Genomic DNA, 17,592 nt, shown 5'->3' on the forward strand with positions numbered 1-17,592 from the left:
AAAGAGTTCTGTGACTTGACTGTAGAATTTACTCTCTGTATATGAAGTACAGAATATATTCTCATGGGTTCAAAATATACTTAGAGTACTTGCAATTGACTTATTTCCTAAAATAGAGGAATATTGCTTCCTGTTTCTCTTCACACAATTCACATTTACCCTGGCCTGACACCCATTAGGTGTTTCTGAATGTCAAAGAAAAATTTCTGTAGACCAGCCTTACCTGGAGATGGAAATAAGTTGTTGTACAAGGGCTGCTGAAAGAAGAAAAATTCTGGATCCATTCATTCATGTTCTTTAACAATACACCTTGTATTCACAAGTATTTACAATTAAAATAGAATCCTCCCCCCCCCTTTTGGGAGTAGGGCCCTTTAAACTGACATTTATATAATATATTGTTGAAAAGAAAATATTTGCACTTCCTGACTTACCATGTGGTGTCCTTTAAATACTAAAAATTAACATGATGAAAAAGAGCCTTAAATTCATGTGAATTCAAGCTATTTAAATATTGTCACAGATCAACAGTGAATTGTACTCCCTTTAGTATTTTTTTTATTCCCTGTTTTTCATCATACTTGTGATAATCACTGCACTTCAAAATAGTTGCATAAACCCACGTGGAAAACATATTTATTCACACATAAATAGATAATGTTTTAAATTCTCGAGTACTATTAATTATACAGTTATTGAAACCCTTAAGGATCAAAGGGTTTTATAGAAGAGGGATTTCACATACAGCTTGGATTATGTTGCTAAATAATAGCACAGTAGTACTTCTTTAGAATTGTAAAATAGCTTAGAGAGGAGTATGATGCCTATAGTTGGTGTAATGCATTGGTAATTAAGAGGGTGTGAGGTTAAGCTTCATTAACTGCTGTGGGATTGTATCTTGGATTTTATTATCCCCTGGAGAACATAAGAAGTGAGAGAGGTCAAACTGTTAGAATCTGATTTTGCTTCGTGCATCTGCCAAAACAAGGCAGGCAAAGTAATGTGGCAGCAAACACAGAGGGACCTGGATTGCTGGCAGATCCAGCTCATCCAGCAGTTTATTGCAAAGATAGAAGCTTTATTACTGAAATTAATTATTCCATCTTTGCAGTAAAACCTTCATGGCTTGGTTTGCAATTATTTAAATTGCATTGTTATTTACTATGACCGCTTCAGAAAAGCATATTTTTTTTTTTCTCCCAAACTTTTTTTTTCTTTAAATTTTAAAACAGTAACAAGCTTCCTTCTCTCCAGCCAAGCTGCCCTTACTAACTTTAGCACTTGTCTGCCTTTTTGTGTGTTCATGCTGCATAGCAAAGACTTGTATTTTAGTTGACCCCAAGAAATGCTGTATGTTTTTTATTTTTTATTTTAACTAATGCACTGTTACATGCTTTGTTTTTTTATATACCCTATGAAATATTTGTCTTTTGCCTGAGAGAATGTAACAGTTCTCAAAAGTTGACACACTGATGCCACAAAATTGTCAGTCCCAAAGCTTTTCAAAACTCTGTGATGTGGGAACTGAGATATTTTTCAGCAAAAATAGATTCAATAGATTATGAGCTGATAGCCCAAGTCTTCTTTTCTTGGTCCATTGTTTAAATAACACTTTTATTTCCAAATTCTGGGTGAAGTTTTGTAAATAAACTCTGCATGTTTTGGTAATGCTGTGTTCTGAAATTCTGATTTTGATTCTAAGAACATAAATTTATTAAATCCTGCATTATGTAATTCTTGGACAGTAATGAAGCCCTTCATGATGCTGAGGATTTTTGAAGTATAGATCCAACCATCCAGCCTTTATTTTTGAGGATGTATTTGTGTCATGACACAGTCTCACACTGAGTGCTTGCTCTGTGTCACTCAGGCATGGTCAGGTTTGGAAACAGTTCCTTCCTTGAAAGAAAGAATAGCATTTAATCACCAGTGTCAGAAGAGAGGAAAGCCTTTTATTCCAATTCTAGTTACTGTGAAGGATAAAAGCAGATATGAAGAAAAGAAGAAATGTGTACATCATTTCAGTATTTTCAGTATTGCCCATAAAGCAAGTTTGTATAACTTTTCTATGGCTGTATTTCTCTCCAGTCCCAAACTTACTATGCAATTTTAAACTCTCTCCTTTCCAAATGTGCTTATACAAAGGTCTAATTGGAAAGTTAATTTTTTTTGTTAAAATTAAGGACTGAGATACATTAATCAATACATCCTTAGGAAAAGTAGTGACCATTTGGGTATTCTGCTGTCTTCAGGCAGGCTGATAGAGGCATGTTGGCTTCTAATGAACACAGACACTTCAGTGTAAATGGAATTGAGGGTATCTGAAGCTGGGATAACAGTGATAAAGTTGGGATGCAAATCTGGTAAATTATATTAGCTCTGCTTATTCTTTATATAGAATATGATGAAATTACAGGTATACTTTCTTGAATAGGATTGGAATTTCCCCCCCCCCCCCATATGTGTTCAAGCACATATTGGAATTTATTTAACCAATTTAATAAAACAGGTTGAGCTCAGGCAGTTGCTCTTCAAAATATCCAAAGGCAGAGCACCTTCTGCAGACTGCAGTTTATTATTTACAAAACCTCCTCAGAGGCCATGTAGCTCCCAAGCACCACATTCAAGAGTGTGATTCAGGAGATGTTTGCTTTAGAACAGAGTTTTGGCACAGAAAATTGCATAGTAGCCCCAGAAGTGTCTTAAATCTCAGTGTCCTTTGCTTCTTGCATAGGGACAAGACCATGTAACCTCTAAGAAATATTCTTCAGCTAAGCTGGTAGTGATTTGGAAAAGCAGCTTGGGATGTAGGAGGTGTTCTTGGTCTGAGAGAGTTCCTGGAGTGCTCCTGGTCCTTTCTGTAAGGAGAAGGGACAAGACAGCACAAAGCAGATCTCAGCTGCTGGTGCATGTTCTCCCTGCTCAGGAGTCATGGATTTCTCATGATTGTGTGATTTCAGTCATGGTTCAATCATTTTCGATTGTCAGAAGTTTTTTATTATGTCAAAATAAAAACTCTTTATTGTTTTAGAAATCTCAAAAAAAAAAAAAAAAAGGAAAAAAAAAGAAAAGCTGTTTCAGATGGATACTTAGATGGATTTTCATCTCTGGCAGCTTTTATGAGCTTCAAGTGAAACCATTTTTCCTTGATCTCTTAATCAGCTTCATTCTTAGCAGCAGTTAGCACACACCCCAGTGCCTCATTGTGTCACACTGATAGTTTGTCTGTCTCTGTTTTGGGCTGGGTTTCTCAGGTGTCAGCTGGGATTTGTAGTGTTCCCCTCCACTGAGGCCATGTAAGAAGTTTTGTTCACTGACTGGAAGGCAGGAGCCTTTTCTCAGTGTTCCATGAGGTTATTTGAGCAGCTTGTACTTTATCAATAATGCTTGGAGAACCTCTCACTCTTACTGTCTTGACCTCTGTTCTTTTTCCAGCATAAAATACATTTTATATGTAAAATACACAAATTTATGTAGTTAATGTCCCTGTCTCAAATTTGACTTTCCAAATTACTACATAACAGCAATGAACCAGCAACACAAATGGTAACATTTGCAGGGATTCCAAGGGAGAAAAATATTAAATAGCTTTAAGAAATATTGCTGATATTTTCCTCCTTACCTCCAGGAAGGAGAATTATACAATCTGCCATTTCCTGGCTTTTGGCTTTGCAGATGATGTGAAAGCTGCCCAGTGATGTTAGAGCAGGGCAAGGTAGCAAACTCTTCTATCAGTGGTAGTGTCTGAGACAGGGTTAAGCTCAGGGAGGCTGATGAAATGTTTAAAACTTCTTAATCTGTTGATGAAATATTAAGATTTCATGATATCTAGCAGGCATTTGTTTTCAGAAAAAAACCCCAGACATTACCCACTATTACCTGGGAGCAGCTAGATCTGGAAATGTTGTTTGGGCCTCCAGATTACTTCTTTGCAGAGCTCACTTTTTAAAATGACAGTTTGTTTGTTTGTTTTTAATTACTATTAATTGAGGAATATTTTGAGGTTATCAAGTATCAGCAGGTCTTCACTGAAAAGAAAGACCTTTTTATTATAGAAAGTTAAAATCTCTGAATAACTGTATGAGGAAATTAAATCTGCACAATAGTTTAACTGTTCAGTATGTGTTTTCAAAATAACACCTCAATTGGAAAATAAGATTGATTAACTCTGGCTGAGGATAGCTAAGTTATAAAATTAACAATTCAAAGTCGCTTTTTTTTTTTAATAAAAATACTTTAGATAATGCTCTTAGAAATAAATGCAGGTTATTTGTATCTGCATACATGTGGAATGCATTGGGATGTTTGTCAGCTCTGGTTTGTACTTATACTTTCTCAGAACCTTTCAGTACAGTGTTCTGTTTTCATTTTGTCCTGTCAGAAATCTTTGATTTGAAAGCTTGGTAGATGTAATGGAACTCTGACTAAAGTAATTTTTTTTTTTTAACTGAAACAGCTGTTATACATCTGTAAATATAATGAAAACTGTAAATACTAAATCAAAATTTTCATCTTTGTGTAGCTTTCCTACCCAGAAATCCTAATTTTTTCTGTCATAGTAATGAGTTTATTATATGCAGGTGTATTTTTTAAACAAGCAGTAAGAAATCTGAAAATATAACTCTGTACATAATCATTGTTGTGAATAGTCATTAGCAGGCTTTTGCAGTTCATTTGTAAAAGCTAAAGAAATAAAATAATTTCTCCAAGTGTGCATTGTGTCTTTTGCTGAACTGCTGAAACACATAGGTACAGTTGTTCTATTTCTGCAACTTTATTAAATTATAAAGTTTATAAAAATTTTCATAGCTTCCATTGCCAGGTCCTCAGAGATTGTAGTGGCCAAACCCTGAAAGAGACAGAAGCAACTCTCTGAAATCTCTTTTTTTTTCATTAATTATAGATGTTATGTTAATTTATGCAAAAGAAACAAAGTAGCAGGTATTGTTTGTAAGGTTATGTATGGAGAAATATATTCAGGTTTTCTTTCCTGTGTTCTTTAATATTAAATTTTTAATACATTTAATATCTTCCTCAAGAATCTTTGCTCAGTGAAAATTTAATTTTCACCTAAGTCTTGTTCTGTTTTAAAGCAGACCCAGATTCTGTTCCTTCCAGCTTAAAGAGATGGGTGTGATAAAGTTGGGTCAGAAAACTTAATTGCACTTTATTTCTCCAGTAGATGTAAAAACCCGTTGCATTAATTCTGAATTAATCATGTATTGTTTGCTTTTTCAACAAGGCAGCAAAGGCAGAAAGCACATTATAAACTTTTTTAAAAATCCAGAATTAAACATTTCCCCCTTCCTTTCCTGGCTTTGTGTCCATGATCCATCCTGAGTAGATATGAGTAAATTCAAACCATCCTGTTCCAGTGGCTTTCAGCTGCTGTCTGTTGGATACTTCTGAAAGATTTACAGGTGCTAACAAAGATCTTATGTTAAAAATAGCTTAAATTTGCAAGCCAGTCTTTCAGAGGAGTTATTTTAATCAGGCTTTGTTGCAGATTTTGCCCATTTTACTCAGATAACTGTATTATCTAGCTGGAGGGAGGTGTGGATAAAAATCTGAATTGCCATTTCTGCTGTAGATAGCTGACATTCTTTTGCTCTCTACCTATAGGAACTTCCAGCCCCTTTGCTTGATGATACCTACAGGAAGGAACTGGGAGATGAAGCAGCAGTTGTTAATTCTGAGGATTGTCAGGATTCTATGAAAATAGCCTGGCGCTACCAAAATTTACCAAAAATGGAGGTAACAGCTCTTTCCTACTTCTTTCCTCTTGCACTCAAAATGAACTTGAAAAGAAAATGCTTTGCAGTAGAATCTAGGCAACAGAGCTGCTAATGGGCAGTGTTACAGGGGGAAAACATACACCACTGAATGTTTTAATTACTAGTGATACAAAAAGAAAGGGAATTTGAGAGTTTGCAGGTACTCTAAAACTCGATACAATGGTAATTTTAAAATTAAAAAAAAAAATTACATGGGATTTTTCAATGAGTTTTATTAAAATGAGATAGCTTTTCATGCAAGTTGGGATAATGTGCTTGCTTACAGACTTGGACCAAATAGAGTTGTACACAAATTACTTAAGTAGGTTTAATCAAGAGGACTTACTAGATGTCTGCAGTGAAAGTACTGTGTTGGAGCAAGCTGTTGACCTGCTTATCCATGTGCATAACAACTAAAGCAAGCACTTGAGATTATATCAGCTTCACTGTCACTGGAAACTAATCACTGTGCAGGGACAATGTAAGAAACAAGCTCAGTGGTCAGTCTTTCAGAGTTTACAGTTGTTAGTGTTTTGTGAATAATCAATCTCCCATGGCTGGTGACTTTCCTATTTAATCCAGTGGCACAATCAATCTTTAACACAATCACAGCATTTCTGACTATCCAGAATAAAATCCTGGTTTTGTCTATACATTTGAGTCTACATTTATAAATTCTGGATTAGATGTAGTCATACCTACCTAGTTGTATTCTTAAAAACATAATTGGAATGTGACAAAATGATCTTACAAGGCTTGGCATGTTTGGTTTTCTGTGAAATTGCACAGACATGGCTATATAGTTGTGTCAGAAAAGACTTATATATGGTGACATGCCAAATCAAACAGCCTCCAGGGTAATCATATAATCTCATCAATTTTATTATTGTGGAGCTTGCAGTGCCACTCTGAACCATCCCCAAAATCATTTCTCTGTTTTAAAATCTAGCAGAGTTCCTTGTACATTGATGTGAAAACAATTGGATGTTGTTAACAAATTGTTTTCTGGTGTTCTAACAAAATAGAAAAAATATTTAAAAATTCAGTTGAGTGTGCACTCATCTTTTTTAACTTCATAGCAGCAAACACTTCTTCCACTAATGTAATATTTCCTGAAAATTCGTGATGTACATGCCCTTGATTATTGCAAATTGATTATGCAAGATAGAATAAGATAGTTATTTTTTGGGGGGGGAGTTTCCCTTTTTATTGTTGCTTTTTGAATTGGATCTTGATCATTCCCAATAGTTGAAGTACAATATTTTTATGTGAATGTTAAATTTATTCAAAATTTAAAACACAAGTAAAAGTATCAATCTTAAACTATCTATACTTAAAATTCCTCAGGACATTTTAATTGGTGAAAAATTGGTTTGAAATTGAAATTTTTTTATACTTTGTATTGCAGTTATTATAAAATTTTGGCTCTGTTCTATATTAATTGGATTGTTGATAATACTCCACTGAGGAAAAATCTGGTATTTTTACCTTACTACCCATAACATTACATTTAGTTCAATAATTTAATGAACAACTTTGATTGTGATTCCTTCTTTAAATGTTCCTTTGCTTGTAAAAAACAATGTTGAATAAAATTTCAAGGCATATTTTCTAAACTGATTGAACTAATATGCCAGGGCATTTTCAAAAGCTACTGTCAAATAGTTTCAAATGTGAAAGAGGAAAATTAGCTTGGCTTTTAGCTAGAACTCTAAACATGATAGCAGAAACTTTTTATCCATTAGCTGGTTAAATGCAGAGCAAAATGCTGAGGAAAAGATGTCTTTGTGGTATTTTTGATGATTAATTGGTTACTGTTTCTGAGTAATAATAGACTTTAATTAGTAATTCAGATGTTCCTTTTTTATTTATTAGAGTCTGTTTACAGCCAGGTACCTTGGTCTTGTTCTTAGGCATGGAATTTGTGTTAGTGCTTTCCACAGCTCTCTCATTTTCTCTCTACATATTGCACATACCTGGCATCAGAAGGAAGTTTATAAGAAATCTTATAGTGAAAGTGAGTGAAAGGCCTTGTTATGCTTGATGTGCCTTTGCCAGTTTGTTCCTTCCATCTGTATCAGAGGTGAATTTAATTTAAACTTCCAACTATATGGAAAGCCTGTTTTGCAATGCAAGACAGTGTGGTTTTTTCTTTTTTCTTTGAGTGAACTGCTTATATTCTTGGGGCAATATATAAACTGTCACAGCATGAAATCAATTTTCTGCCTTGATTCATCCTAAATCTGAGATTTCTAGCACATTAGTATTGCAATTAGAAACATTAACAGCAGACGGTGGCATAAAATCCCTCTCTGCTCACTGACAATTTAGCATATTTCTCCTTGTGCAGAGCCAGGGAAGAGCTGGGCTGAGCCTACTGCTAAAAAAATGAATGTATCAGCTCCAAGTGGAGAGGCATGGCCAGTGTGTGTGTGCTAAGGCAGATTATTCATGCTTGCTTGATTCAGGTAGGCTTTCCTCCACGCCAGCATCCCGCTAAGCCTGGGAATGCAGGACACTGAGACTTATTCAGGACCCTCTGACATGGACCCAGCTTTTCTTGCTTTTATGGGGGTTTATTAGCACCAAATCCCAGGCTCCACCCAGTTTGCAGGCACTGGGCTCATTCTTTGGAAGCAAGAGAGGTTATCACCTACCTTAATCCATGCAGCGGGGTGGATTAAGGACACCAATGTGCTCGGGATTCTCAAAGAGGATCCTGGAAACTTCTTGTTTCTTCTTTTTTTGCTGTCTTTACTAAACTCTCTTGGGCCTCAGTAAGGATTTGCATCTGAAATGGGCAACCTGGAGCTTTTCTCAATGAAGACATCAGATCAAAGTTCAGTTAGTCAAGGCCTTTCTAAAACATTAAGGGGGCTTGGAAGTACACAATAAAAAGATGAGCTCTGGCAGAGATTGCAGTAAAAACATTCTGATCTGTAATCCGGATAAAGAATAGATTATAGGCCAAAGAACAGCCCCTGTTTAAATTGCTTTCAGAAGCCTTGTTTTGAATCAAGGTACATTTTACAATAAAAACATTTCTATTTTGATAGAATGTTATGTTTTATTGAACTGCCTACTTTCAAAACCAGATACCAAGAAATAAATTGGTACACTGATCTAGAGAATGTATTTTTCTTTTGTTTTTTTCAAGTAAAACTGGCTTGCCTCTAATTCATAAGGAATTCCATGGGTTTTTAAAATTAAAAACTAATTATTTCCTTTAATTAAAAGTTTGGGTTTCATTGGTTATTCTAGGAAAAGTATTGCATTATTGTTACTGTTGATGTTTTCTGATAACTGATCAGGCTTAACAGCTATTAGTCAAATAATTTCAAAATATTTACCCTAAATCAAATCATTCTAATTAATCTTAACAGTTTAATAATTTTTTTTTTGTAAAATGCTATCTACTTGATTAGTTGATGTTATAACAATCTGGGAGAGGGAGTTAACTTTACATGTATAATTCAAAAAATGTTACAGGTTCTATTCTGAGTTCCGGTAATGTGGAACAAACAGATGCATTTATTTCCTCTGTTTACTAGCACAACATGTTCAAAATGTGTAATTCCTGCCCAGGTATATGTTAAATTTGGTTTATGATGTTTTATATACCAAAATTATGATCTGAGGAAAATGTATCTTCATTATGGCAATTTATAGTTATTGTGTGTAATGCTCAACCTACTGTTGTTCAGTTTTCAAGGAATTAAAAATAGTTTTAAACTATTTCCTATTTTTCTATTAAAATCACTTATATGCAGGTGCAATGGTTTAGTTTTTTCACTGATTATAAATAAAGGGAAGCATTTTCCAAGTCAGCTGAAGCACCATACAATTGTCAGAGACTGAAAAATCAAAAACATGAAAAATCATCAACATGATGTTCTGCACATTTCAGAGGTTTTTACAAATTTGTGATCATCTGTCTAGAACAATGCAAAAATACATTCTTTTAATTATCTGACTGAACTTTGGTGCTGCAACTTGGAATTGTAAAGGTTGAACTCTGAAAAATTCACATTTGAGTATAACTATGGGGGAGTGAAAACTGGGTAGTAAATATGTTTTTCTACTTGAAGCTTTTATTTAGTCTGAATAGGGAAAAACCAGAGATTTGAAGTGTGTTCCTAGTTAACTACTTTCTTTTGACAGATAATAGTTTAAGATTGTAATCACTGTTGTTGTTTCCACAGACCAGCCCAACAACCTATACCAAGTTTGGCCATTATTATGATCTCTCTAAAAAAATGCCTGCAGAGCTGTGTCAGTCTGTAAAGTGGCATAGTTTTTACCTCCATGAAGAACTGTCTTCTGAGCCTAAAATGAAAGCATGGTAAGCTCTGGTACCATAACCCTGCTGTGTGTTTAGATTTTCTATGCACATTGGCAGGAAAGGATATTTTTTGCATTTGTGAAGATGGTGATGGAGGGTTCAGGAGAAGTTTGTTGTGGGTCCCACTCAGTGCCACACACTTGACCTACATAGCTTAGACTGCTGGATCAGATTAGTTTATGATGTGCTTTTAATTCTTACATCCTACAGCTTCACCTAAGGAAAATACAATATTCTGTGAATAAATTTACCATGGCTAATTATGTCTTACAAAACATTTCCTATTCAAACTCTTCTCAGAATGAATAACTTATTATGTTTATGTCTGTCAGCAGTGAATTAAGGAAGACTGAGGGAAAATGAGTGACAGTAGCAAAGACTCATATTAGCCTGTAGACACACATCCATTGTATCTTTCTGGGAGACACTTCAAGTCAAGTCAAACATCAAGGCTGGGCCAGCAATTTCTTTGTCCAGCCCAGTCCCTGAATTTATATAATAGTATAATTGATATAATTTATATAATATCTAGTTTTATAGATCCCAGTATATAGGGCAAGCTCCTGGAGGCAGTGTGGGATTCATTGGGACTGATTTCCATTGCAGGGCTCTCATATGAAACCTCAGATTCATGGAAGAAGTGCAGTACAAGCCACCTTTCCACTTTTCTTAGAGCTGCAGCAAAGCAAAACCTCTGTCTCATTTGTTCTCTGTTACATGATCAAATGTCACTGCTTTGTAAAGTAAATTCTTGTGATAGTGTAAAAAAAAACACTTCTAGGACAAAGCAGAGAACTTCTTTCTATAGTAAATATTTGAACCAACTTTGTTTATATGTTAGTGTTATAATTTCTAATTTTCAGTAGCAGAGCAATAGAAGATGGACACAAAAATATCTGACAGGTTGCAAGTGTTGTTACAGTTATTGAGGAATTTAACTCTCATTCTCTTCTATAGCTAATGAGAATGTCTTGACTCATTCCACTAACTCTATGGCTGTCAAGTATCAGTTATTTTACATTAAAATCAAATTAACTCATCAGTATAGTATAAGAAATGGACTTTATGCATTTGATTTTATCAGCTTTGTTTAATGCTGATATTGTCCTCATGTGCTAGCCTGATAAAAGTGCCTCATTCTTACTATGTGAGTTCTATTCTTTGTTTTTAGTTTAACAGAAGGAGTGGATGTATGTAATTTTCTTGGCAAACTGGTAGAGCAGAGAGTGATGAGGTGAGGAATGTGATCAAATGAAGCTCAGCTTTGGAAGGTTTATCTCCTGTTCCTCTTCCTGCACCCTCAATGTGGGTCTCATTCAAGAAGCCTCTCCTGAGGAAATGAGGGAATTGTGGTGTTGGGAATAAAAGCAGATACCAAAGTAACTGCCAGCCACCATTCTAATCACTGTCATGCAGTCTAAAATCTATATGAAAAGGGACAGGGAGGACTAAAAACCACACTGGGAATAGCAAACTCTTAGAAATCTGTGGGTTGTGTAAATCTCTTTCTTTACAGTAGATAATTTGTCTTCTATCTTTGATTATTGTCAATTCTGACCACAAACAGTTGGTTTTGGATTCCCTATTTTAAAAAGGTTGTGTTAAGATAAGGTGGGAAGGAATTTTCAAAATTACAGTCCTTGATATAAAGCTTAAAAAGAAGAATGGATGTTCCTAGGAAAATTGATGTAACTGTCTTCTGCAGTCATGGGTACAGTAAATTGTAGTGGTAGAAATGCAGGCAGGAAATATGGAGATGTTTTTCTAATGATTTGCACAAGAAGTTGCCTTGCAGACACAAGTTGAGAGTACTGTAATATCTCCATCACTAAAAATTTCTAAGGACAAGCTAGGTGAACATCTGACAGACTTATTGAGGTCCTTTTCATGCCTGTATTTGTGATTCTTTAATTCACATTAATCATGAATTGCTATGAGTATTAGAAGTTATTTCACTACTCTGAGTAAGTTTGTGCAGATTGTACTGCAATTTTTACAGATACTGTGGTGAAATTCTGAAAACAAACTCACAGTCCTCTCAGCATGATTTCCTTAGAAAAAGTTTCTAAAAAGGGGAGGGAAGGGTTATTATTTTGCTGGTTCTACTGTTTGGAAAATCAGTTGAATGCTTCAGGCTTTTAAATTTAACTTCAATATATTGTAGAATAGTAAAACTTTCTGTTTTCTTGGTTAACTAGACAATGATTTTAAAGTAAATCACTTTCCAGTTGAAATCACCAATTTGTGTTAGAACTTATCTTGGGTTGCCTGTAGGTCCTGCTGGGGTTCTTGCTCAGTGTTGCAGTGAATATACTTAGAGCTATACCCAAAAAAATCCCTGTTGGCATAATGCTGATTGCTTGTCTAGCATTGCAAAAACTCTGTCATCCATCATGCTGATGGCACCTCCAAAAAGTACTGGCAGCCTTAAAAGGAGATTTAAAAATAATTGCAAAAAAAATTATTTGAAGTTCAGAAAATCTCAAAAAGTATTTTTTTTCTTTCAATTTTTACTTTCTTTTAATTTAATTTATCCAAAGAAAATTGACAGAAAATTAACAGTGTAAGCTGACAGTCCTTCAAAAATAAGGAAGCATTTTTTAAAAAGGGGATATTCCACTATTGAAATAATTTACATTAATAGGCTCTATATTATAAGATGTTTGCAGAAAATTTAATGACATTCTAAAGGGTAGACTTTGCAAGGTATGTATCAGTAAAGATATTTCTGAATGAAATTTTTCTCTTATATTGTGTAGGAGTGCAGACCAAAGCAGTGGTTCTGTTATGTTTTTTTTAAATCCAATAATGTTTTGCTATTTATTATAGCAGAAAATATACAAGAGAAGTTATCTACCACATTTTCTTATACAGCTTATACTCTCCTGTCAAAAACATGAGTATACTGAACATATATTTTAAAATCCTTGGAAAAACAATGCTGCATCTTTTAATAAGAAAGGTCCTTTGTCATAATGTTTTGTGGCATAAAAAGGACCAGATCATCCTTATGCTTCTAAGTCTCTAGCACCACATTAAGAAACTCATTTAATTTCACCTGTTCTTCAATGAGTGAACTGTCTCTGTAATTGTAGATAATGTCTTTTTTGAGATAATTGCAGAGTTTCCCTTTCAGGATCAGAGATGTAGAGACTTTATATAGGCCAGAAACTCTTGGCCCCTTTGAGAAATCATGAATATTTATACCTATGTCCCTCTCTGGCTATTCACACAAGCACCTGGTTTCTTTATGGACTTAGAAAGAAAGGTGATTTTTTTTTTTGACTGATTGGATCAAAACTGACCTTTTCTTTGCAATTAAAAATAAGTTTTGGAGGTTGTCAACATCCTTTTTTCACCTTAAGGTTTGGATCACTCCTTTTCTTTCCTATATTTTCACATGTGTGTGGATCTGTTTTTTGATGGAGGGAAGGGCAAATTTTACCCTGTAAACTGGCACGTGCTAGACAGTGTAGGTGTAACATTTAATATCCATGTGTGCTCTCCTTTCTGCACTTCTGGGACCTGATGGCTGGATTAGACTACAGGGTTCCCTTGGGATAACCAAGATGGATAGAAGTTCATTTCCCCATGATAAAAAGTAGTAAATGGGTCTGGGTGTTTGGTGCCAGAAGCAGGCACAAAGCTTCTCTTTATTATCTCTTTTAATGCTGGGGAAGGGCAGTCCTGGTGCTGGTGCTGGGCTCAGGTTTACAGGGCTGACAGCAAATGTGCTCTAGTGGTGGTTGCCAGGATATTTTGTTGTCCTGTGGCTGCACTGCTGGAGCTGGAAGCTGGCAGGAAAGCAGGAATATCCTCTCTGGTGACTTTGCATTGCAGGCAACACTTATTTTCCATCTCTACTTCCAGTCTCATTCTTCAGAGCAATTACCAAAATCAAAGGAAGCAAAATAATCAAGTTGTAGTGTTGTAGTTTTTCAGTAATATTTATAAATCTTACCTTAAGAATGTATGTGCTTGTGAAAAAGGTTTATCTAGAGTCTAGATTTCCCCATAAATGTAGATAAAATAGGATTTACTGTCTTGCCTAATGGAGTCTCCTTTTCCATAACAAGGCTATTTGTCACAGCCTTGATAACCTAACCTTTGTTAACTGCTTGGAAACTATCAGCAGAGAAGTCAGAGCCTTTGTTGTAACCAGGATACCTTCTTGCCAACTCCTGCTTTATCCATTACTAAAGTGCTAAACAAAAAAGAGTAAAGAAGGAATTGTTTAAACTCATTATCAAAATCAAATTGTGTCTAGTAACAAGACCAAAAAAAAAAAAAAGACTAGAAACTGGAAAATAAGAAATACCTTATTTCCTTCCTTAAATATTGTGACAAACATTGCCAGAAGGGTAATGCAACTTGCTTTTGTAAATACTGGTTTTTACAATATTTTTCATGCTCTTATTTGCATAAGATGGGTCAAATTCAAGGAAACCATTAATATTTTAGAAAGAGGTAGAAGAGCACCTATTTTGCCATTTTTTAAAAATCTGCACACTTTACATTGTTTTTAAAAATTCTTTCTTTGATGCAAATCCCTTTCTGGTAGATTAATTGCAGATCTCTTTTATTTCTTTGTTTTAATTCTGGAACCCTTTAATCCTTCTAGTGCTTTGCTTATTTTATTCTTTTACCCACTAACTTTTAAAAGCAAGTTAGTAATGAATCATAAATCAGCAAATATTTTGATTTCAATATATTCTCTGGCAAAAAAATTATCGACTGTGATAATGCAAAGACACAGAGAGACAATTTTGGCTTCTGTGGGGGACTAAAGGCAGTGCAGGTATAACATATTTTTAGCAATTCCTTTTGCAACTAAATATTGGGAAAGTAATGGACTTCAGAAGTTAAACTCCCCTCTTTGAAGTGCTCCTTTTTTTTGTATAGCAAGGCAGACTTTATGCATGAAACATCATGTTGAGATTATACACTGGCAGTTAATTTTCAGCTCTGAATTTCATAAAGGGTGTTAAGTTATTAAAGTACATCAGTTTAATCAGTAGCCTTCTAGGGTACTAAATTTGAAACAAAAATAAATAGAGTTTAATTGGGAAACTCTCCTTTGTGTTCATATTTTTTCATGTTTTTTGACATTGATTATTTCAAACTCAAATTTATTAGGACCACATGACTTTTTTGATTGTACTCAAGTATATTTGAGGGTTGGGGTTGTGTGGATACTGTTTTCTTAAAGGAAACATAGATTTTTGAGTTGAAGTAATGGTGCAAAAGACAGATCATTGCAATTCTTACATGCTTCTCAGAAAAGTTGAATTCTCTCCTGTGCCAAGTGATGAAAGCAAGTTTATTTGAGATTATCATCAGTAAAATGCATTTGGATAACAGTCTAGGCACTTAGTAATAGTAATGGGAATATTTTCAGTAATAAGTTATGGAGCAAATGAGAATATTTTCAGAGGCAAAATTTTCAAAATAACCAGTCATGTTTCCCAAGAAGTACAGCAAGGGGTCTGAATCCTCAACTCTTGGTGGTAGTTAGTGAGACTGTAAGAAAATGTCAAGGCCAGAAAAGATAAGAAGGGCTTAAGTTGCAGTGAGGAACCATCATCAGAGACCCAACCCAGTGTGGTCCATGGGTTTTAAGAAAACAATGTCTCTTTTAAAAGTGAGCACCTGAATTGCTCTTGGAAAGTCAAGAGCTTCTAAGACAAGATGGTTTGCTGAACTTTCATTTTGTTTTAAGTCTGCTTAAATCCATTTGTAGCCATCACTTTGCTTTTTTTTTTTGTTTTTCTGAATGTTGAATTTTCTGAACAAAATAGAGAATAAATGCTACCTCACAGTTTTGCTGTCATGCAAATAAAACAGTGAAAATGTATGAAAATTTTCACAGAAAGTCAACTCTGTTCATCAGGGCATTGGTTAGGTATACTTGGAATAAAAACTGGGTAGATCTTTGTCAGTTACAGAAGATTAGTACTGGGCTGTAATGGTTTCAACTTTAAGTTGATACATTAAATCATTAATCTTCTAGATGTAAGTGAGTCTGACATAATTAAGTTATCTTAATCCCTAGAGATTTCAGCTTTCACTAAATGTCTGAGCACTGAACTAGTTAACATGAAGCGATCACAACTGCTTATAATGTCAACTTTATTCCAAGAGTTTGGGGTTTTTTTCCATCTCTGACACCTCTTTTCTATGTGACACTTGCACTGCAATCTGCATCTGCTCATATTTATTTTTATACAGCTGTTAGAGACATGGAGGAGAGTATTAAAATGCATAACTAAGATATTTCTTCTTGCCAACAGGAATATGAACAGTGGTTATGCAAGGCTGCTGCAGTCCATTCAGAGGATCATTTCCCAGGAAGGCTTTGATGGCTCTGATCCCCAGGTACTGAGTCTCTCACACTCCTCTTTAATCCTCTAACTGCTGATTCTTGCTTTTCAAAGGTGTCACGAGGTCTTGGACAAACTGTTAAGGAACAAATTGTTTCTAAGCAGTGTAAATAAAATTCATGCTTTAAGTGTTTTTTTGAGTTTTTACCTCTTAGACATATGCAGGACCATCTGAGAAAAGAGATGTAAGACAGCATTAATAGCATGTCTTTTCTGTGCAATTAGCTAATAAATGGAGGGCCAAATATAATCTAAATAAGCAAAACACATTTTCATCTACAGTATTTGTTTTTCAAATTATTGCTTTAGCATAATCTGTTTGAGATTCTTGAGATTAAACATTTACCCTTAAACTTTCAGATTTTCTTATTGTTGTTTTAACTGGTGGGAATTTTTTAATTGATTAAATGGTAGTGTCTTTGTCTGATGAGCATTGAAAGAGAAGTAAAGTACTAAGAATGTTATTTCAATTTACAAATCAAAACAGCTTATCAGCCTTCCAAAAATCTCTTCATAAAGCATAATGTGGGTAATTGAAAACATTTTAAGTGTAACAACATAGGCTGAAAGACCTTTTATAATTTGAGCAGTGCCTTATCAGTTATTTGTCATATTCAGTAACATGGCAGTGCTTTGAAGCTGATGGAAATAATTTAATAAATTGTATATATTGATGCTCAATTGAAAGGTAATTATTTCTATACAGTAGAAGCATTGCTGCAGTAGAAATCAATCAGCACAGGCACTGGAGAGCCTGAAATGATTCACTACAGGGCTGTGTGGCAGTGCAGGTTTTAGGATTGGTTTCTGCAGGGAGGTGCAGCTGGGAGGATGCTTGGCTGTCTCCAGTGGGGTTGGAGCATTCCCTGCACTGAGCATTCCCTGGAAATGTCGGTGCTGTCTCTGCTGAGATGGCTGGGAGGGCTTTGCCCCCCTTTGGTGGCACTGCCAGCCTGCAGAAGGCCATTGGTCCCTCTCCCTGCTGCCAGCAGTAGCCATGGCAACAGGGATGTGTGTCATCCTGCTGTACGGCACGGGGATGCTCCTGCTGCCTCAGAGCCCGGGGTGACACAGAGCCCTGCCAGCCCCCAGCCAG

At 35.2% G+C, this 17,592-nt stretch overlaps 1 protein-coding gene across 4 annotated transcripts in view; it reads left to right on the plus strand.

The window, feature by feature from the left end:
- ELP4 (elongator acetyltransferase complex subunit 4) overlaps positions 1–17,592 on the plus strand; it is a 121,233-nt gene that overhangs the window by 17,968 nt on the left and 85,673 nt on the right. For all 4 annotated transcript variants that reach the window (XM_079309428.1, XM_079309429.1, XM_079309430.1 and 1 more), the window contains exons 4-6: positions 5,623–5,754; positions 9,977–10,116; positions 16,407–16,491. In XM_079309428.1, coding sequence (XP_079165554.1) covers positions 5,623–5,754; positions 9,977–10,116; positions 16,407–16,491 — 357 coding nt within the window. The remainder of the gene's footprint in view (positions 1–5,622; positions 5,755–9,976; positions 10,117–16,406; positions 16,492–17,592) is intronic.

Source organism: Erithacus rubecula (assembly GCF_903797595.1).
Source record: "Erithacus rubecula genome assembly, chromosome: 6".
NCBI lineage: Eukaryota > Metazoa > Chordata > Aves > Passeriformes > Muscicapidae > Erithacus > Erithacus rubecula.